This window comes from Vitis riparia, chromosome 13 (genome assembly GCF_004353265.1).
Source record: "Vitis riparia cultivar Riparia Gloire de Montpellier isolate 1030 chromosome 13, EGFV_Vit.rip_1.0, whole genome shotgun sequence".
NCBI classification, from domain to species: Eukaryota; Viridiplantae; Streptophyta; class Magnoliopsida; order Vitales; family Vitaceae; genus Vitis; species Vitis riparia.
The window spans coordinates 23,305,111-23,327,517 of NC_048443.1; the positions used below are offsets into that span (position 1 = coordinate 23,305,111).

The 22,407-nt window shown below is 35.1% G+C and overlaps 1 protein-coding gene across 1 annotated transcript; it reads left to right on the top strand.

The window, feature by feature from the left end:
- The first annotated feature begins 2,893 nt into the window (after positions 1-2,893).
- Positions 2,894-21,965, top strand: LOC117928941 (protein ENHANCED DISEASE RESISTANCE 2-like). Its single transcript, XM_034849084.1, has 21 exons — positions 2,894-3,408; positions 8,101-8,175; positions 8,297-8,350; positions 8,431-8,496; positions 8,577-8,638; positions 9,662-9,792; positions 9,865-9,911; positions 9,987-10,087; positions 11,253-11,348; positions 11,435-11,499; positions 11,600-11,671; positions 12,965-13,111; positions 13,223-13,539; positions 14,447-14,510; positions 14,630-14,805; positions 20,291-20,392; positions 20,581-20,631; positions 20,713-20,856; positions 20,992-21,087; positions 21,224-21,325; positions 21,582-21,965. The coding sequence occupies exons 1-21, from the start codon at positions 3,256-3,258 to the stop codon at positions 21,672-21,674; spliced, it is 2,214 nt and encodes a 737-aa protein (XP_034704975.1). The 5' UTR covers positions 2,894-3,255; the 3' UTR covers positions 21,675-21,965.
- Positions 21,966-22,407: the final 442 nt, after the last annotated feature.

The following is a 22,407-nucleotide window of genomic DNA, read 5'->3' on the forward strand; positions in this document are numbered from 1 at the left end:
AAAAAATTGTTAAGAAAAATGATTATATATAAGAAGAAAAATAAGTGAAATGAGTTTAAAGTAATATATAAAAATAATTTATTAATTTTAAATATATTTTTATTTTTTCATCATATTTTTTTTTTTGTAATTAAATATAGCCTAAGGTGTCCAATTGGCATCTATCAAACTTTTCATCTAAACGTGCGTGGTGACAAGGTATTGGGTTCGGTCGTTTATTAAAAAAAATATATAACATCTAACCACGAAATTTATGTTTAAATTAGCATCTTTGGTATCACGTAGACATCATGTCATAAAAAAATATATTTTTTTCATTATTTTAGTTAAAGCCTCGATTGGTAATTGAGGTTTCATTTTTGAACTAAAGTCATAATTACCAACTGAAGCTTTAGTTAATATTTTTTTAAATTTAAAATTTAATTAAAAATTATTAAATTACAAATTATGATTGAAAATTTAAAAATATACTTAAATAATAAATTATTTATATTTAAACTTAAGAATATAATATTACTTCAACAAACATAAATTGATAAATAGAAAATATTATAAATAAATATTTTATTTATTAATAAATTAATAATCTTAAAATAATAAATTTATATAACATATAAATAATATATAAAATTATATAATTTATTGATTTAAGATATTTAATTTGTTATTTTTTAAGATATTAATTTATTTGTATAATTTAATAATTTTTTAATTTAAAAAAATTAATTAAAGTCTCAGTTGGCAACTGCGACTTTAATTCAAAAATGAAGTCTCAGTTGCCAATTAAGACTTCAGTTTAAGAACGAAACTTTAATTGTCAATTAAGGTTTTAATTCAAAAATAAAGTTTCAGTTGTCAATTGAGATTTCAGTTTTAAATGAAGTATCAGTTACCAATTAAGACTTTAACTAAAATGATGAAAAAAAATATTTTTTTAATAATACGACGCTTACGTGACACCAAAGAAATCAATTTGAACATAAGTTTTAAAAGGTGGTTAGATATTATATTTTTTTTAATAATATGACGCTTACATGACACCAATACTCGTGGTGACATCTTGGATAATGGATTAGGGTATAAAGAAATCTTACCAAGTTATAAAGGAGGTACAAACAACTGATGCTCACCATACAAACAAACATTCACTCGTTGAAGGCTAGCCATCAAAAACAAATATTCCTTTGATGAACGCCCTGTGCAATGCCATCACCTTTCATTCCATCTCTACATAAATTTTAATCACGGAGCATGCTAAATTAGTTATGATATATTATTAAGCGTGTTGTTTATTAAATTAATTTGACATAGAACGGCTGTGCATGTGATCTCTAATGATTTTGCCTGGCGTGCCCGACAAGCTAAGTCTCAACCTTCTACCCCAAGCTTCATCTCCGAAGAAAACTGCACAACACCTAAATCCTCGTAATTTCATTTGTTTGGCTTTCGATTCTTGGTCGCAACTAAACATGGAAAAGGCTACAGCATTTCCCGGATCCCCACTACCCTCCAAGAAAATTTGTAGACTCATTGAATTCTTCGGCTTTGCTTTAGGATATGCTTGGCGTCATAGAATGACTTCTTCTCTCATTCTCCATACACCCATCTCCCATCAAGTTTGGGTATCATCCTTGAAATTTTATCCACATTCAACCACCCTTTTACTCTTCAATCCACCAAGTTCTCTCTAGTGTGTTAATGACTCCATTAAAATAAATTATCTCTTGGTTTCTTCTACACCGTCTTCAATATTTGGATAAGCCATGGTTCGGTGGGCACAAAGACAAAGACCCGTGGAGTAAACAATTGCTTCTTGAGCCTTCGAGTCATGGGTTCTCGACAGTATCGTACTCGTGAGTTAATACAGTCAATTGGATTAGGTTTACTTTCATTTCAACTCATGCCAAGTAGCAACACATACAACCCCCAACCCCCTAAATCAATACATTTTTTTTCCTTCTTAATGAAGGCTTTTAATATTGTCTGAACACCCTGGGACCTAATCCCAATTCCCAATTGGGCCTTTGACCTCTCTCTCACTGGATGTCACAAACAAAGCTCTCTAGGCCATACCATTGTGCTATTAAACCAAAAGGTGCAAGGGTTGCTCGATCAATCATTAGGGTTAGGTCCTAAAAAACCATAGTAGGTGGCTTGAAGCCTAAGAAATTACTCTTGCAGGACAGCTTTCTCCTCTCCTCTAAATTGATTTTACTTCTTTACCACATAAAGTCCTTTTTGGACTTTACATCAAACAAAATCATCTTATACAATGTTATTAAAGTAATCCCAACATGACCAAAAAAGAGACATAGAGAAACCCATCTCATAATTGTTTGTCAGCAAGCCAGCAAGTCAGCATGATTAGCTGTAATTGTTATTACTTAACAAAATGTAAACAAAAAATCGTATATAATAATGATTTTGAAGAAAAAGGGAGACCAGAAATTTTTAGGAATGAAGTGCAAAGTCTGATTTCCTAGAGTGTAGACCCATGTGGACTGGTTTTAGGTTGACCAAGTGGCATGGGCAGTCTGCTGGAGAAGAAGTACATTGATTTTGGCACCATCCACTTGAATGCATGCACTGACTTATAACGACACCGTTTTACTTTGTCTGGGCTGGGCCCAGCTGGGCCGGTTCGGTCTCTTTCATACCCCAATGGGGGCCTTATGAATAATTACTAATTAGTAAACATGTCATTGTTTATAATTATGTGTGATTGATGACATTTTCTTAGAAATTGAAAGAAAACCGAGAGTAATTTTACTATATTGCCCTTGCAGTTGGTGGAAGTATTATTCCCAACCATTGAAAAACAGCATTTGGATTTCATAGGAAATACGTTTACAAGGATGGGTTATATTGTTTGGAAGAAAAGAAAGTAAAGGGCAGTTATGTAATTTTTGCTTTGGCAGCATTCTTGCTCACAAATAGCAAATCAGTTATTTCAGACAGGAGAAGAAACAGGAAATAGAAATGAAAACACAGAGCTTCTTCCATTGAGGAGGCAGACAAAAAGAAAAAGGAAAAAGGACGTAGTGTTGTCTTCCATTGATTCTCTGATTCCCTAACTGGGAATCAGAGGATTATCAATTTATCATCAACAAGTTCTTTACTATTATTAATATTTTTTTAAGTTTTATAGGTTGCCACCTTGGCTTCCCTGCTTCAAAAATTCAAAAACTTTCATGGTTCTAAGCTTCGTATAACCAAACAAACCAAATTTGAAGGTGGGTGTTGTTGATTTCTGAAATGGGTATGTCACAAACTGGTGGAAAAATGGAAGGGTGGCTTTATCTCATTCGCTTCAACCGCTTTGGACTGCAATACCTGCGAAAACGCTACCTTATTCTCCGAGATAATTGCCTCAGGGGCTTCAGATCAATGCCCATTTCAGAGGAAGAGGTACTTTCTTCTTTTCTTTTTCACGATTTGTATATATAATTTTGATGTTGTTTGGAGGATCATGGCGCATAATGCGATATACTGCTCTGGCCTTTATCAGTGAACCATGTTGCAGAATGAGACAGACCACCCTCTTTGGGTTCTTTGTTCAATGATTTTTTATTTGATATTTGATTTATCAGAGGCATAATATATAAGTAGTATTACTTGAATTTGGATTAATATTTTTTTATGTGGGTTTTGCATGTACCATGGTTTTCAAATGTTTGTCTGAACCATATTTTTGATAACCTGTGATAAGAGATCTTTGATTATTTCTGTGTAGTACATTTTGCTATAAATAGTTGCTAGATTTCATTTCTTTGAAAGATTTTAAGCACGTTTAGTTTCTGGACGAAATCAATGCTTAAAAAAAGCAATCTGAATGGTTGATTCTCCATCCAAAAAGGAAAAAAAAAAGGAATAAAAAGCATAGAATAGGCTATTTGGCTCATTCTGGATCAGTGATTTTTTTGTTTGAGCTGCTACTTCAACTTGGTTGCTTGACCTCTGGCTTTAAAATTTCATGGTGCAAGAGGAGAGACGTTTTTTGCACAATCTTTTTGTTCCTAAGCTCGAGAAATGATTTTGTTAATTGTATTCAAAAAACAGAATCCGGGATCATCTAGAACTGCATCAATTCTTTTTCTTTTCCTATATCTTTGATACTCTTATGTATGGCTTCAAAATTTAGCTAATGGTAAGATTCACAATCTTTGGCCTCCTTGGTTGAGTTTGCAATTACGGAAGTCATTCTTACTATTCTTACTCTTTCACTTCTTTTTTTCCTCCTCTTTTGTCTTCCTACTTTTCTTGTAAAGTTGAAAGCATTTTATATTGGTTTGGATTACTTTGAAGAAGCAAATCTGTAACTCTCTACTTAATCTCAATCAATCTAGAAATTAATTTTATTTGGCTAGGACAGCATACACAACCCCATCCTTCCTAATCTCATTTTTGAACTCCTTGGTAAGAATGAACGAAGGCTTGTTTCGAGTTTCAGCAACATTCTTTGGCTTGTCTTCTTGATATTTTTTCATTTGTTCCATACTGATAGGCTTCAAAACAATGTTCCCTTTAATATCATGTGAAAGAAGAAGTCTTCACTCTTCCATGGTATTGCAAATCATTCAAGGTCAACCAAGTAAAATATGCCTAATTGTCATAGGAATAACATCACACCATATAAAACCATTATAATGACCACAAGAAATAGAAACCAAACAATTATATCATGATTGAATAGAACTACTTTAACCTTGTAATGGTTGCTTCCAACATTGCATTCATACTGTTTTCTCCATTAATAATTGACTCAGAAGCTTCATTGCCACAACATTTTATAATTTGAAATATAGAAGTATTTTTCCAATCATCAAATTCTTGCTTTAGTGCAGCAAGAATAAGTGTAAAAGTGATATTAAAAAAAACAAAAACAAAAAAGAAGAAGAAGAAGAATACGTCTATTTCTTGAAGATAATCAACATTCAAAAATCCATTTTTACTGGAGGAACCATCTCCCTCATCATCACATTGGTGATCCATCAAGTTACCTCTAAAAGTACAACTGCTTGCGGTTGCTACAGTTCCTTGGACAATGTTCACAAATTCGACACCTGACACAACCTAGAAAGCAGCCCTTTCACCGAGATTTGTATTGCTAAGGGTACACCCATCAAGTTGGAAGCTCATCACTTCTGCATCTAGATGGCACCACTCTATTGTAAACAATGAAAGATACACATGATTTAAGATTCTTGGTGACACATCTAAGAAATTCACAGTGGATCTCAGGTAGGTCCACATTGGAGAGTTAGGGGATATATTTTTATTCAGTTGAGATCGTTCACATAAAGCTACTTCCTCTGATCAACATCTATACTATAGCAGGCCACATGCCCTAGGACACAGTTCTGTGGGCAACTAAAGACAAGAGTGTATACTGCAAAATGGCAAACCTGTTTAGTAAGGTGAATTGTTTTTTTTTTTTTTTCTATTAGAAACGAAGAAAAGTATATTAATAGAGGAAAAGATACAGGAGAAAGATAAGAAAACAAAAGAAGGATGAAAGGTCCTTCCCACAAAACAAAAAACTGAACAAAAGAGAAAACACCCAACTAAAGAAAACTAAAAACACAGTAAAAACCCAACACTCTCAAACTTTTGAAGCGCACACCACAGTCCAGTTGAGTTGTAAAACACTTAGAGGAACTCTTCTAAAAGCTGCAGTACATGAGGCCCAAAGAGAGGAAAAGAACAGAATCAAGTCCCATTACATCTCTTCCGTTCTCTCCTTATCCTTAAAGATCCTTTTATTTCTCTGTTGCCATACCATCCATAACAAAGTAAGGCAAGCGATTTGCCAAAGTGTCTTGCCTCTTAAAGAGTTCCCCAATCCTTTAAAAGCAATAACCAACATGTCCTCAATACTCCTTGGAGGAACCCAAGCCAACCCTGCTAAATTGAACAACTTGTACCAAAGTCCAATGGTAATAGGGCAATGAAGAAAAAGGTGGTCTATCGATTCTCCATTTCCTTTGCAAAGAATGCACCATTGGGGACAGAGGGATTTGTAGGGTCTTCTCAATTGCAACTTGTCATTGGTGTTTACCTTCCCATGTGCTACTAACCAAGCAAGGGCCTTAACCTTTGAGGGGGCTTTTGAACTCCATAAGAACTTGGCCGGAAGGAACAAGATAGGATTTGAGACTTTTGACAAGGCCAAGAAATTTTTTTTTACTGAAAATAGGCCTGATAATGACAAAGACCACACTCTTGAATTTTCCAAAGAAGGAGAGAAAAGCACTGAACTAAGGGAAGACATTAAACTATGAAGGAGATCAATTTCTGAATCAGTGAGATTGCGACGAAAATTAAAACTCCAAGACAGTGGAAATGAATTGCCAAGGACATTTGAGACAGTGAGGTTTTTTACAGAAATAACTCTATAAAGACCGGCAAATTGAGAGCACAAAGATTGGTTACCCTACCAATGATCTTCCTAAAAATGAATTCTCTCTCCATTCCCCACCATTAGGCGGACAAAAGGGGAGAAATCCTGGAAAACTTGAACAATAGTCTTCCAAGGACATCTGTGTGACCATCTAACCACCATGTTAGCGTCCCATCCATTAGGATGTGTCCCATAAAGACTCGCAATAACCTTATGCCAAAGACCACTCCTTTCTCTAGGGAACCTCCAAAGTCATTTCCCTAAGAGAGCAATGTTTCTCAGAGAAGTCTTCCCAAAACCCAAACCCCCCAACTCCTTTGGTTTACTAACAACATCCCATTTGATAAGATGATTTTTCTTCCCTTCCCCCACCACAGACCAAAGAAAATCCCTTTGCAACTTCTCAATCTTTGAGGCTATTGATGCTGGGATTTTGAAGAGGGAGAGGAAGTAGCTAGGGATGTGAGACAGACTTGACTGAATTAAAGTAATCCTCCCTTCCAGAGACAAAAAGGCCTTTTTCCAACCATCCAACTTCCTCGAAATTCTCTCAACCATCGGATCCCAAAAGCCTATTGTCTTTGGGTTCCCTCTCAAAGGAAGGCTTAAATAAGACAAAGGCCACTCTGACACTTTGCAATAAAAAACCGAGGCCAAACTAGACAACAACTCTTGCCCAATATTAATACCTGAAATGGTGTTTTTTTCTAGGTTGATTTTTAAACCTGATACTTGCCCAAAAACCAAAAGGATAATCTTTAGGTTTTGAAGATGTTCTAGAGAGGCTTTAGAGAAAAAGATGGTGTCATTTGCAAACTGTAACAAAGACACTTTAGTCCTATCCCTCCCCACAAAGAAACCCTCAGTTAGCCCAGTTTCCTCTGCTTTGATCATCAACTTACTTAGAACATCTGCTACTAAAGTAAAAAGGAAAGGAGAAAGGGAGTCTCCTTGTCTCAAGCCTCTAGAGGCCTTAACCCAACCCTTTGCATTCCCATTAGCTAGGATTGCAAAACTTGATGAAGACAAACATTTCCTTATCCAAGATCTCCATTTTGGATTGAACCCCTTCCTTTCTAGCACATGATCATAGGCCTTCTCAAAATTGATTTTGAAGACTACCCCTTCCTCCCCTAACCTTCTTTTCTCATCCACCACTTCATTGGCTATCAACACAGCATCCAAAATGTGTCTCCCTTCAACAAAGGCTCCTTGAGAGCCAGAGACTGTTTCATGGAGGACTTTGCGTAAATGCCCTGATAAGACCTTAGTAAGGTGAATTGTTGAGAGACTATGAAGTTATATAACATGGCAGAAGCATGATAGCATCATAAAGAGGAAGCTTCAAATAAAGGACATAAGGATTGAAAGCATCCACACGTAAAATGGTTTATTCCTGATTTGGAGTAACAGTTCCATCTCTTAAAGATATGCTGGAAATTTTGTATGACTACTGGGAAATAGCCATCTGATATTGGAAAATATTCCCTTTATAGAATAACTAGAGAAATGTAACTTTGTTCCATAAAGGAAAAATATGTTCCTATTTCACATATATGATAAGCACTCTAGCATCCATATGTTTCTCAAAGAACCATAATATCTTTACATTCTTATATGTTAATATTGCTGCTTCAACCAGAACTCTTTTGATTAAACCTTAGTGAGGTAGGAATGAATGACACTTTTTGTTTGATCAGGAGCCAGTTAGAACTGCAGTAATTGACTCAAGATTTCGGGTTACAGACAATGGAAGAGAGAACATCCAAAGACATGTATGAACCTACAATCAGCATTCATATGGGTGCTGAATAATCATTTTTTCTTTAATGGGTGTGCAAAAGATTTTTTCTTCCTTTAATAGCTCTATATTTTAACCTTGTTTGCAACTTGCAGGTATTCTTCATCTTCACACTTTATGATACTTCTAATCCCAATAATCAGCTTAAGGTGTGGTGAATTTCTAGTCAAATATGTTCATTTTTATTTTATAATTTATTGACATAAGTCTGAAAATTTTAACTCTATAGTTGGGAGCAAGTAGTTCAGAAGAAGCAGCAAAATGGATTCATTCCTTACAGGAAGCTGTAACCAAGGTTTCGAATTACTGACTTATAACCTACCAGTATAATCTTTTTACTCACAATGGAAGCCTGATATTCTAGTATATATGCAGGAGTGTGCAAACCCAACAAATGATGTTGATCCTTATCCTAAGAGCAAAAAGCAGTATTTGAGGTACATCATGCATGCTCCAGCATTACACATTGATAAAATGGAGCTTCCCAATACTATAGTTCTCTTTATTCTCTTTCTTCTTGTGAATCGTTTTCTGTTTTCAGAAACAGAGAACAATAAAATGACCAAAAGAAAATTTTTGGTGCACATTTCAAAAAGTTATCTTTTAAAAACATTTCCTGAAAATCAATTGTTACTAGAAAGCATGAAAATATTGTTTTCTACATTAAAAAATGTGAACACCTTAACAATTGAAAATGATTCAAAACAAACATATTCTTTGTCTCTATATTTTCTGAAAATGATGTAATTTAAAACAGATGCATATTTATTTCACTATCAAGCAGACCTTAGTGTTTTACTCCTTGCAACTAATGGTATTGCTTTGATATCTCCATTCTTTCAGAGATGGGCACGTACACATGCAAGGCTAGTAGGCTGATTTAGCTATGACGTGCATATCTTTACATTTATTTGTTTTAGTTACTTATATCTGTATTGAAAGATTACTTCGAATATTCAAAGACACATGCATACATGGTTTCAGAATTGTGAATTTGGATATTTTAAAATGCAGTGAAATTCCATATTTTGGAAACTATAATTGGTTCCTTTGATGTTTTTCATCTGGATCGTAAAGCCTTTGATTGTATCTTGATATGTTTGGCTTCTGACCCTGACCTACTCAGCTTAATATATCCTTATTAACAGTACTAGTTACAACATGCATATTAAGAACATGATGGTTCCTTTTTTTTTTTTTGCCCCCTTTAGTATCTTTCAAACTGCTTCCTTATGGTTGAAATTTGATTTTTCCTGCTTCATTCCTCAGATTTGTCTATATTTTTTGGGTCTTACTCCTGCTTTGAGGAGTTGATGAATACATTCTACATTTATATTGTATTCTTCTTCATCAGCATGCATTGGGTTTCATTTCTTTAGCATTTCTTTTTTCAATTTCATAGGATTTCTACCTCTTGAATCTATAAAATCTCCTTCTCTCTCTCTGTCTCTCTCTATCAGATTACATGGTTCAAAGAAGACAGGCCATAAAACGTCTTTAGACTGGACTGTTAGTTCACCTATGCATACGGATGCAATTGCCTCTGATGTTGTTGCACCTTCACCATGGAAAATTTTTGGTTGTCAAAATGGTAAGAGTCAAGTTCTTTGTTTGTGTTTCAAATGTCTGAATTCAATATGTCCAAAATTTGAAACTTATGCAGGGTTGCGGCTATTCAAAGAAGCAAAAGATGGGGACTCTCATAGGATGGTAGGTTGCTCTCTTGATTCAATATTGTTTGTAATGGTATGGGATTTTGTTTCTGAAATATGTTTCTATCCTTAGAACTGGGATGATCATCCCGCAATAATGGCAGTAGGAGTGGTTGATGCAACTCCAGAGGCGATTTTCCAGGTGCTTATGTCTCTTGGTCCTTCAAGATCAGAGTAAGATTTCTAGTATATTTCCTCTTTTCTTCTATTGATGTTATGAAAATCTCTCCAATAGAGAAGTGTCATTGTATGATGTGGTGCACATGCTCTTGAATCTTTGCAATCCATCAATTAGCTGTATGATGTAATTAATGTATGACAGAAGGGAAAAACTTTAGTGAGAAGGGAATTAGACAGGAAGAGAGAAAAAGAAATTAGGTAAAAATAGAATAGAAATTACACAAAAAATAAATAAATAAATAAGGTAGGGAGAAAGAAATCCCATTCCATCTGTACTGTTCTGTATCTATCCTAACATTAAGTCTGTTAGTTGATACTTAACATTGTATCAGTAATGAAAGCCATGTAGCTCCACCAAAGAGCTGGTAAAGCTCGCCTTTAACCCACAAACACACTCAAATCTATTAGTTCTATGCAGTTTGGAGTCAGCTGTCATCTGTAGTTGACCTGTGTCCAATTCATACATATAGAATTTTTTCTTTTTCTTTTTTGTTGGTAGCATATTTTTTATATGCTTTCATAAGATTTTTGTGCTTTCTAAGCCATTATGATAATATTGATGGATTTCTAGGTTGCCTTAGGTCTGAGATGCTAGGCCCGCCCAAGTTCATTGCTAGTTTGGCCTGAACTGGATGCATTGCCAACCACCCCTTTATTTATTTATTCATTTAGGCTCATAATATTTCATCTAGCCATGGGGAACTACCACCTAAGTATTTTGCCATTGTTTTCTTGTTTCTTTTTCTTCCCTATGCACCCTTTTACACCCTCTAGAGAAGGAGCTAAAAGGGCCCTTCTATAGAAGTTCCATTTACTTCCTGTACAGCTTAAGCACGACTCTCTGAAAAGAAGGAAACTATCTTAAGACAATGAAGAGTCTTAAGATATACGATATACGATATGAAAAGTTGCATGGTGATTAATTTGTGTTATTTGTTAGAATGTTCTTATTCCAAAGGCTAAATGATGAAGTGTCCTTCAGATAGGATTTCTGTTTTTACTGATGCAATGTGGAGAGAATTAGTTGTATTTTTCAGACTTCAGGTTTCATTGTCACGCCCAATTGCTAAGCTAAAATTCAAACTAGCTCCTAATATTTAGCCTTCCCTGATGATAAAATGTTCTCATTCCAAAGTTTAAACTGCCAAGTGTATTGCAGATGGGATTTCTGTTTTTACCAAGGCAGTGTGGTTGAGCACCTTGATGGTCATACAGATATTGTTCACGAGCAGTTTTACCGTGATTGGCTACCATGGTTAGATTTGGAACCTCTTTGAAGAGAACACACTTATGAGAACACATTTATGATAGACCTGATTGTTAAATCTTTGTTGTTTGCAGGGGAATGAAACGAAGAGATTTACTGATGCAGCGTTACTGGAGAAGGGAGGACGATGGCACATATGGTAGTCATGTTCTGAAAGAAATTTTGAAAAGCAATATGAATCTTTTAAGAGTTCTTATTATCATTCAGGCATTAACTTTCTTTGGCCGATTGTGTCACAGTAATTCTACAGCATTCTGTGTTTCACAAAAAATGTCCACAACAAAGAAGCTATGTCCGTGCTTGCCTTAAAAGTAATGTATGCTTGTATGCTTTGGATTTTGAAATTAAAATTGTTTTTTTGTTTGTTATTTCTGGTTTTTTGTGTTTTTTTTTTTAAAAAAAATTCTTATTAGCAGTTTCAATTTACTAATATGCATGATACATGATTGGAAGGAACACGAGAATCATCTCCTTTCATATAAGTTCATAATGTTCCATTTTCGGCATTATTATTCATATACACAATATTGCGATAGATATGGAACTTCCTGTTTGCTTCTCCTTGTCCTCTTTTCCCAACATTGTCTTGAAGTTGGAATAAATAATGTCCTCTTTCCCATTAGTGATGTCCATTGACTGATATATGCTTTGGTCAGTGATAGGCTTTTTGGAAGAAACATAAGAATCGTCACTTTTTGTTTTTATGTTCTTTCTCTTTTTTGCATATTGTACACAAGCATCTTTGTGATTCACATGTGGTGCTTATCCATACCTTCTTATTTCTTTCCTCAACAACATTTCGTGATTTTATGATGAGAATAAAGGAATATTGGAATCCAACACCAATGTCAATGAGCTTTCTAGTTCAAAATTAACCTGGTTAATAAAAAAATTTCTACAGTAGAGATTTCCATTCTGTTTTCTGTATTATGATTTGAATATTTAGAAACTACTAAATTGGAGGGTTTAAGTTACCTATCTAAGTAAACTGATGGATATGATTGTTATGGCAATATGTTGGGCTAGACTAGGCATGTGTGCATTGCTAATATCTTCATAAGGTCTCAGTCAATGTTTGGAGTTTCCATCTTCAATAGAAATTCTTATTTTGGTTAAATTAATATTATATCCAGATATGTTGGGTTATTTTCGAAATGTCGCCGACATATACAAAATTCTATATGGACAAAAAGGTTGAAGTTAATAGGCATTCTCAATGTCAAATACCTAAAAGTGGCATGAAATTGGAATGGAAGGTTGAATTGTCATTAAAATAAAGTTCAGTCCAGATAACAAGTTTCTCTGTTAGAGTCTCTGGTGTCTGAGAGCTAGCTCATTATTTTTCCAAGGCCCTCATAGAGATAAGATGTGAAGAAATGCAAGACAGCAATGACATTACTAAAAATGATATGATGGTCATATGCTTGCACCACTGTTCCCTTCACTTATTTTAATTTTCAAAAATCATTCACATCCTCTTTATTCTGCTGCCTAATTCCTTTTTGAATTGTTCAGTCCATGACTTGACCTTGTGTATTCTAAAGAGCAGTGTGTAGTTCAGCTAACTTTTTATTGTATGAATGTTTACTTTGATAACCACTCAGGTGGAGGATATGTAGTAACTCCTATGGACCATGGAAAAAGGTCGCTTGTGAAACATATGCTTGCTGCTGATTGGAAGTTCTGGAAATGTTGTCTACCGGCTTCGTCTGCAAGATCCATAACTATCCGTATGCTTGAGAGGGTTGCAGGTGCACTTCTACTAATTGAGAAAGAGTTGCTCTTTTAGTTTTTAGCTTCTTTTTTGAATGGGAAATTTACCTGTATTTAATGGTTAACATCTCTGTTTTTGCAATGGGCAGCATTAAGAGAGCTGTTCAAATCCAAAGCTGGAAGTTGCCCCTCTGAATTAACATCTGGGAAGTTGCAAAGAGATATGGAGCTGCCCCAGAGTCAAGAAGATAGCATTAAGGTTGAAGTTCAAAAGCAGGAAGAAATTAAGAAGAAAGAGAAGGTTGATTTAATGGAAGATGGGGCAGAGAAATTGCCTTCAAGACCTGCAAATTTTGTGGGACTAAATGATGCGGCTGATGAGTTCTTTGATTTTCCGGAACTGTCAGATGGTAACGAATTAGAGAATGAATGGCCTTCTGAACAGTGTTCAAGCCTGCACTCTCTGGTAATTGCTGGTCACATAGATGACATTCTCTTTTTCCAGTAGTAGTGTGTTCAAACTTCAAAGATTAATTCACTTCTATTTATTTCCTCATCATATTTTTTCTTGTAATGAACATCATTGACTGCCTTTGTTGAAGTCAGAGTGTGGAGCTACGATTTGGAAGTATATAGTTGCTAGCTTCAGCATCTCTCCCTTGTTATTTACATAAAAAATTTTCACTATGTCATTAAATAATTTGATTTCAAGTTTATGACTTTTTTTATTGGGTTAGTGACCTTTAACCACCAATTTTATATTTTTACATCGTGGTTTCTACATTGAACGTTTCATTAAGAGATACATATATGTTAGTATTTTACAGAGGTCCTCTTATTTCTTTGATGCACCTAAGAGTAAAGCAAGGTTGGGAAGTTTTTCTCCCTGATTTTAGATGTATATGGTCAACTTGAAAGAATTGGATGACTGTGTTTGTTTGATTGCTCAGATTTAGCATAAGCTTGGTGTGATAAATCCATTATTGGCCTAGTCTTATAATTTTAGATCAAAAGATAGGCATTTATGGAAAAATGACCTTCCCATATTATTTTTTACTCATGATTCACTGTACATGAATTTGGCCTTTTTCTATTTCTTTCTCTTGTCAGGGGTGTTTGCACATCCCATGAGAATGAGGCCATCTTCTGTGTTTCAAGTAGCATTTTTGAAACCAGTTTGTGCATTCAAAAATGCTATGTAAAGCTTAATAAAATGGTTTCATTTCTGTGGACTACCAAATTTCCCCTGGTATATATTGTTCTTATCTTTTGTTAGCTATAGAAATATTTGATGATTGATGAATGCTGTTTGTTCTTTTTTTCTTTCTTTTTTTCCATTTTTGGTAACATAGTTGATGTTTTGAGATGTGCAGGATATACACCAGCCTAAACTGTCATCTGCTGCCTCTTTTGTGAAAAGATTGCATGACCTTGCAGGTGAGTCCTGTTCAGGCACTATTGTATATCTTGTATGATGGATAGATTGGATTGATGTAACCATTGGTTAAAAAAAAGTGTCTGATTTTGAGCTGACTCAAAACTTCCGTTTGCTGCAGTTCAAAAGAAGGGGTACATGGACTTAAAAGAAGTATCTAGGGAAGATGATATATCATGCTGCTATGGATCCACTCTTGAAAAAGACCCAAATTGTACTTTGGATTGCAGCTGGGCAGAAGCTGATCCATCTACATTTCTAATACGTGGAGATAATTATCTAGTAGACCATCAGAAGGTATCCATTCAATTCTTGCTGTTGTTTTGAAAAGACAAACAAGAATTTGAAATTCAAATAGGTTTGCATATAGCTTTACATATGACCTTAATTGATCAGTTCGGTATGTCAAAATTACTGCATGATCTAGGGGCATTCATCTTGCACATTTGGCTGAAGTTCACCTATATTTACTCTCTAACTTGAATTTGTGAGAATGTTTGACACTGTTTTACATGGCTTTGACAATCTCTGAATGGATATGCTCCTCGTTACTTCGATTAATTGGCTAAGACTAACAGGGTGTTTCAACACATTAAAATGTGTCTATTTGTTTTTGTATTATTTGAAAAGGGTCCATATTATTCATTAGAAGTACATATTGTGAGATGATTTACTGGAGGTACATATTTTGAGGGGTAGAGGGAGGGAGAGAAAGGGGGAGGGGGTGAGGAGAGAAAGAGAGAGAGAGAGAGAGAAATTGAGTCTTTGAATGGATATGCTCCCCATATCTTCCAATTAGATAAGACGGTGTTTAGACACATTAAAATGTGTCTATTTGTTTCTGTACCATTTGAGAAGTGTTCATACTGTTTTTTGGGAGCACATATTGAGAGATGGTGTATTAGAAGCGGTACATATTGGAAGATGATTAATTGTGGATTGTGATGATAGAATCAGAAGTTGTTTAATGAAAATCATATTTGGAGTTGTAAGTGCAGATGAATTTGATAATGTTGGTAAGATTAAAAAACTTCATTAAAAAGATTAGGGCATCTGAGTCCAGAGCGGCTTGGGGAAAATTGATGAAAATGAAGGCTTTAAAATTAGATGGCCCTCCAATTGAGGCTTGGGAGTATATGCAGGATACCATATCAGACTTATGACCTGCTTTGATAGTTAGACCACAATTGTGGGACTAAATTATGATGCAGGAGTATTGGACCATCGGTTAGAATTTATTGGAGCAGTTGAGATGTGTACTTTATTATGGAAGAAAAGTGACAAAAACTTTCATTTGTGCCAGCTGTGAACAACTATAATCAAGTTGATCTGAGCTTATTAAGATGTTTGGATTTGGTTTGATTAGACTAAATCATGTTCAAGCTAAACCCCAAGGTGTAGAAAAAAGAAGCAAACTACCATTTGTAGGACCAGAAGAACCAAGTCAAGCAAAGTCTTAGATATGTCTAGGCTCAACAAGGCCCAACTAAATCAGGTGTCAGCTTAGACAAGTATGTTCAAGCTTGATTTGTTAGTTATGGCACCATTTTGAGGTTTCACTTGATTACACTTGTTAAGCTCAACTTGACTTGGCTCAACTCACTCAACTCTAGTTGAACACCTAATATATGAGATGTCAACCCATTTCAACTTTCAATTATGAGGAACTCTCTAGGAGCTCGCTATAAACTAAAATCCCATTTTTCATCTAATGGAGTAGGAACTCATATTCTTATCTTGCAACCATTTCCGCTTCTTAGATCTGAACAAAGGAATTTATCTTCACAAACATAAACCATAATCTTGTTCACATGCTCATTTTTTGGATGAGAGATAAGATTATAATAAATGGTGGGGCACAACTTGCATTTGTAATTGAATGTGTAGTGGTCCGATAGACAAAGTAAGAAGAGAAAGGGCAAAAGACTGACACCAACTCTTATGAAATTGCATGAGCTTGAAGCAGCATGGAATTTGGGGCATGTCATGAGTTTGAAGTAGCAATAAGATTTTTGCATGTTGAGGCAGGACTGCAGAGAAAGAGCTGAAAGAAGGCCTAGCCCTAATTCTTTGAATTACACCTGCAAGTTTCAAAGGGTAAATCTTCGCTCTAATAAACCAAAAATCAAGAAATATAATTTGTATGTGAATTCAGCGTTTGTTTGAGGATCAAGTTCTTTTGCTAAATCAGCAAACTTGAACAAGCCCTGTTATTGATCCAAGCTTGAGTTGCTCATGAACAATTCAACTCATTTGCAGCCTCAGTCATATAGTAAGATTCTCACAAGCATAAAATAGTAGACTCTATGAAATAAATTCTGCTCTCCTTAAAATTGTATTAGAGTACAATATGTACATCCTATTTATACACAATTGAGATTAGATTCCCCTAAAATATCTCTTATAAATCAGAGATCTTATTCACCTACCATCGATTGTCCTATAATCTCTCACATAAATTATATTTTACCAAAGAAAAAGAAAAGGAAAGAAATAAATACAAAATTATTTTGAATCTGCTAACACTTCCCCTCAAGTTAGAGAATGGATGTTGTCCATTCCCAACTTGCATGTAATTATTTGAAACTGGTGACTAGTCAATCCTTTGGTCAACATATCTGCAAGTTGCCCTTTTGTTGAAACATGGGGTTTGCAAATCAAACCACCATCGAATTTTTCCTTGATGAAGTGTTGATCTACTTCGACATGCTTCATTCGGTCATGTTGTACTAGATTGTGAACAATATTGATTGTCGACTTGTTGTCACAGTATAACTTCATTGTCCCTTCCCACTTGATTCTTAGATCATCAAGGACAATCTTTATCCATAATGACTCACAAATCTCATGTGCCATAGCTCTGAACTCTACTTCTGCACTTGATCGAACCACCATGGATTGCTTCTTACTTCTCTATGTCACTAAGTTGTCACCTAAGAATATACAGTAACTAGAGGTAGAACACTAATCTGCCACTGATCTTGCCTAATCCGCATTTGTGTATGCCTCTAGGCTTAGCTCTTCATTTTTCTTAAAGAAAATTCCTTTTCCTGGAATAGACGTTGAGTAATGTAGAATCTTGTATACCGCATCTAGATGAACTTCTTTGTGAGCATGCATGAATTGGCTTACAATGTTGATTGAGGCTTATCCATTGAAGTCAAAAGGCTATAGAGCTTTTAGATGACCTTCCCTTAGGTGAAAGAGGCAAATCAGGCAAACCACAAGATAGAAACTTATCTTAACCTAAGCTCTCCCCTTGAAGATAAGTATTTGGAAAAAATGATTGATTTTCAGCAAAAGTGACATCCATGGTCGTAAAAAAATTTCAAGAGGTAGGATGATAACATCTATAACCCTTTTTGGTTTGAGAGTATCCCACAAACACACATTTTAAAGCTTGGGGATCAAGTTTGTTGTGATTTGGAGGATAAACATAGACAAACGATACACAACCAAAAACTTTAAGAGGAAGTTTATTGAAGCTATTCAAATGGGGGAAAAATTTTGAGAGTGTGTCCAATAGAGTTTTATTTTCAAGTACTTTTGAGGGCAATCGCTGAATCAAATGAGTTACGATTAAGACAATCACTCCCTAATGTGATTTAGGCATATTGTTCTAAAAAAGTTAGGCTCAGGTGATTTCTAATAGATGTTTATTTTCCGTTTAACCACACCATTTTGTTGTGGGTGTATAATCCCTTCTTTTTCAAGAAAGTGAGATGAAACCTTATTAAAGTACTCTTTCCTATTATCAAATCTAATGACTTTTATTTTAGCTGTGAACTGTGTGCTAACCATTTGGTGAAAGATAGAAAATGTAGAACTAACATCTTATTTGTTTTTCATGAAGTATAACCAATTCACCCTAGTACAATCATCAATAAAGGACACAAACCACATTGATCCAAAAAGACTTACGATTCGAGAGGGACCCCAAACATCAGTATGAATTAACAAGAAAGAAAATGTTAATTTTGTATTACTTAAAGGAAATGGAACACAATGATGTTTAGCTAATTGACAAACCTCACAATGAAAACTGTTAACATCCAATTTATTAAATAATAAAGGAAACTTTTTTTTAGCAAAGAAAAGATGGATGCCCTAAATGAAGATGATATAACCATATTTGGGCTTTTATTCAATGAGAACTTTTTTGAAAAATGAGAGAGTGGCATACGAACACCATTGCCAAAACTGGATCCAAGCACATACAAACCCTCATGTTCCTTAGCATGCTCTATCGTCCTCGTTATGGCTCGGTCCTGGATCACACAATGAGATTGGAAAAAGGTGACTGTATAATTCAAATATTTAGTAATTTGATGAATTGACAAGAGGTTAGCTAAAAGTTTTGGAACATACAACACAGATTTTAATGTGAAAGTCAAAGTTAAGCAATTTTTCCTTGGTCTGCCACAGTTACTTTGTGTCATCAACAACTTTAATTTTTTTATCCCTAGAACATGGATTATAAGAAGAAAAACAGTGTGAAGAAAAGGTCATATGATCAGTAGCATGAATGTCATAAGTAATTGATAACATCCATCTGTTCTCTAGAAACAACTCCAATTTATTCTTCTATCAACACCATGAAGGAATTAAATTAGGCGTTTTCATGGTTGTTATATTTAATGAATCTCATGTTGATTTGGGGTTTTCACTTTTAACATTGTTTCACTAGTTCAAGTATAATAAATCAAATGCTATAATTCACTCTCAATCAATAGAAAAAACTATGAAACATAAACTGTAGCAGATTTTTAGCATGTGCAACCATCAAACCAGAGATCAAAGACCGAGTATCATGGTATGTTATCCTTTCATGAAACGGATGCGGAACTAAACAGGAGAATGAAATATTCAATACCTCATGTTTCCAGAGGGAGGTAATATTATGGGATGTGTAGTCTATCCAAGCTGCTTTCCCATGATCCAAGCATGGCTTAAATATTTGATTTGTGAGGTTAAAAACATGATGGTTTGGTCAAGAACCGGCTGAGTTAACCCATGGTGAATGGATGACCAAGAATAACCGGCTCAATCATCCACAGACTTGAAGAGCATGTGAGCATGCTGCCAACCAAATTAATATGAAGTGGTCAAGCGGAGAGGTGCTCTAGATGTGTAGTTAGTAGTGTGTAAATGATGAATGGTTAAGAAGGATTCAAGTAGTCAACCCAAGAAGTTGGGATTGAGGCTTTGTTAAGTTCATTAGTTTACTGATACTTTATGGTGTAGATTTTGGGCAATTTAGGAATAACATGTTTATAAATGATATGATTAAAAATGAATTACTTTCTCAAGGAGTTGAGGGTAGCATCAATTGGAGGCAAGATGAGCAAGGCCATGAATTACATGGTTCACAGTTCTGGTTGAAGGTACTAAAAGAAGAGGGTAACACCACAAAGGGTTCGGGTCTTGAGGAAAGAGGTTAGCTCATAATCGTGGCCCTAGATAGATTAGAATGATGAAAAGGGTTTTACTGCAAACCTCAGATATTGGTAAAAAGGTATTGCTGATTTTGAATTGAATTGACATCTAAACACTCCCTACATGGTTTCACTCTCCTCAGCACCACCTTTTAGCACCATAATGGAAATAGTGTATGAGGAAAGAAAGCAGGACTTTCAAAAGACTTGGATGCTGTTTCACGACTTTATGTCAAATATCCAATGGCTAAATATGCTTTGGAACTGGTTTGTGTTAAATGATGTTTTTCATTTTACTTATTTATTTATTTTTTAATTCTATACTAAAATCATTCTCTGTTGCTTAGATTAAGGCACAAAAGACCTTGATGCAACTGGTTGGTGCGGATTGGCTAAGATCCAACAAGCGGGAGGATGATCTGGCTGGTCGTCCTGGAAGTATTGTTCAGGTTTGATTTATAAACATATATGACCTTTTGGAATAAAGATCTTGTTCGTCATAAATAATCATCTATATTCGAGATAAAACTATATGTGCACATAAACAAGAAAAAAAAATAAAAGAGAAAAGAACCCAAAAAGAAAAGAACCAATTTCAATTCTCCTCCTACATGCAAGTTTTGTTGGAACTGTGCAGAAATATGCAGAGTGGAGCAGACCAGAATTCTTCTTTGTTGTTAATCTACAGGTGATTATCATCATCATCATCATCATCATCATTATCATCCTCAGGAATTAGAAAGATTTACTGTAAGAGTTCTTTGAACAGCTTCCTGGTGCAACTAGATATAATCTTGCTCTATATTACATGTTGAGAACTCCGCTGAAAGACACCCCCTTACTAGAGAGCTTTGTCAATGGAGATGATGCTTTCAGGAATTCAAGGTTTAAGCTCATACCCTACATTTCTCAGGTTAGTATACCCACTAAAAGCATCTCATTCAGCCAAAAAACAAACATAATAGTTGATTGAATTCAGACCATAAATGATCTTGTCTTAACCTATTCTTGCAAATTTATACTTTTCCACCCAATGTTGGTCTCTTAGGGGTCATGGATAGTAAAGCAGAGTGTTGGAAAGAAAGCATGCTTAGTTGGTCAAGCACTTGAAACCAATTATTTTCGAGGGAAGAACTACTTGGAGGTAAAATACAAAATTTATAACTAATAAACCAGGAGAGTGGAAGATGGACATTGGTTTCCACTCTCGCTGCTTGTATCAATATTTGAGTTGGATGTTCTGCAATATGCTGATTTGGAAGTGTTTTGCCAAAATTCAGATTGGAATTGATGCCGGGTCATCAACAGTGGCAAGGGGTGTGGTTAATCTTGTTGTTGGATACCTGAACAATATGGTCACAGAAATGGCATTTTTAATACAGGTAAAAATAGCTATGTCCTTATGATTTATATCGGTGATTATCATCCATATCCTCTAAACTGACTCAAAAATCCGCATGCATGTAAAGAAAATGAAAGATTTTGCAAGATAATCCGAAAATACCAATTATATTTGGGAAAATGGAAGGCAAACAAGAGGAAATATATGTTACCTCTCACCAGCATCATTGTCATTTACTATATATATACAGGATGGCATGTTTTCTGAACATGTATAAACCCGAAAACATCTTGCAGGCTAACACACAGGAGGAACTCCCAGAAGTCCTTCTTGGAACATGCCGCTTTAATCATCTGGATGCATCCAAGGCCGTTCTAGTACAACCATGACTATCGCTAGACAATCTTGTGGTAGTCCATTGTAGGGCACACCAGGCACTGGATTACTGAGTTGTGCGGAACAGAAATGTAGACAGGAGAGAGATCCACCTTTTGTTTTGCAACCAATCAAATTCGCATTGGCAGCTGTATCTTTTGTCAAAGAAAAATTCTTTGGCTGGGGCAATTAATTTTGTAAAGTACTACATCCATAAGTACCTAATTCTTCAAATTCATTGATCATAAAAAATTGTGCATTGCCTCTAGTTTAAACCATTATTATAAATTTGAAGCTTTTTAGTACAGATTGTTGTTATGCAGATAAAGTTTTCCATGCAATTGGATCACTGATCCTAGCCTGAAATCCACTGTGAGCTGAAAGACAAGAAACAGAAATATGAAAACAATCTGGATTGATTACCCCTTGTGAAGCACTTGTCCTCCTTTTTCACAGGAAATCTTCTCTGGGTTATTTTCCTATCTTGTGTTTGGCTGAGAGGAAACTATTTTTTTTGTCCCATTAAGTGATTTTATTATGTGAAGAAAATGAAGCCATAAATGATGAGAATGATGAAAGATGGGAATGTGATTATTCAGTTTAAGGGAAAAGATAAGATAATGATTCCCACTTTTGAAAAAAGTAGCCGTTTATTTGATACAAAGTGCCAAAAATTCCCATGCATTATCAGTAGAGAGCATTGCCACTCTTTCAAAATGATTAAAATGGAACCATTTCAGAATTTAG

Bases quoted from the DNA above. Each gene is read 5' to 3' on its own strand.
- LOC117928941 (XM_034849084.1), top strand. From the start codon at position 3,256: ATGGGTATGTCACAAACTGGTGGAAAAATGGAAGGGTGGCTTTATCTC. The intron at 8,497-8,576 runs GTTTCGAATTAC...GTATATATGCAG, and splicing joins TACAGGAAGCTGTAACCAAG to GAGTGTGCAAACCCAACAAA. The intron at 11,672-12,964 runs GTAATGTATGCT...ATAACCACTCAG, and splicing joins TGTCCGTGCTTGCCTTAAAA to GTGGAGGATATGTAGTAACT.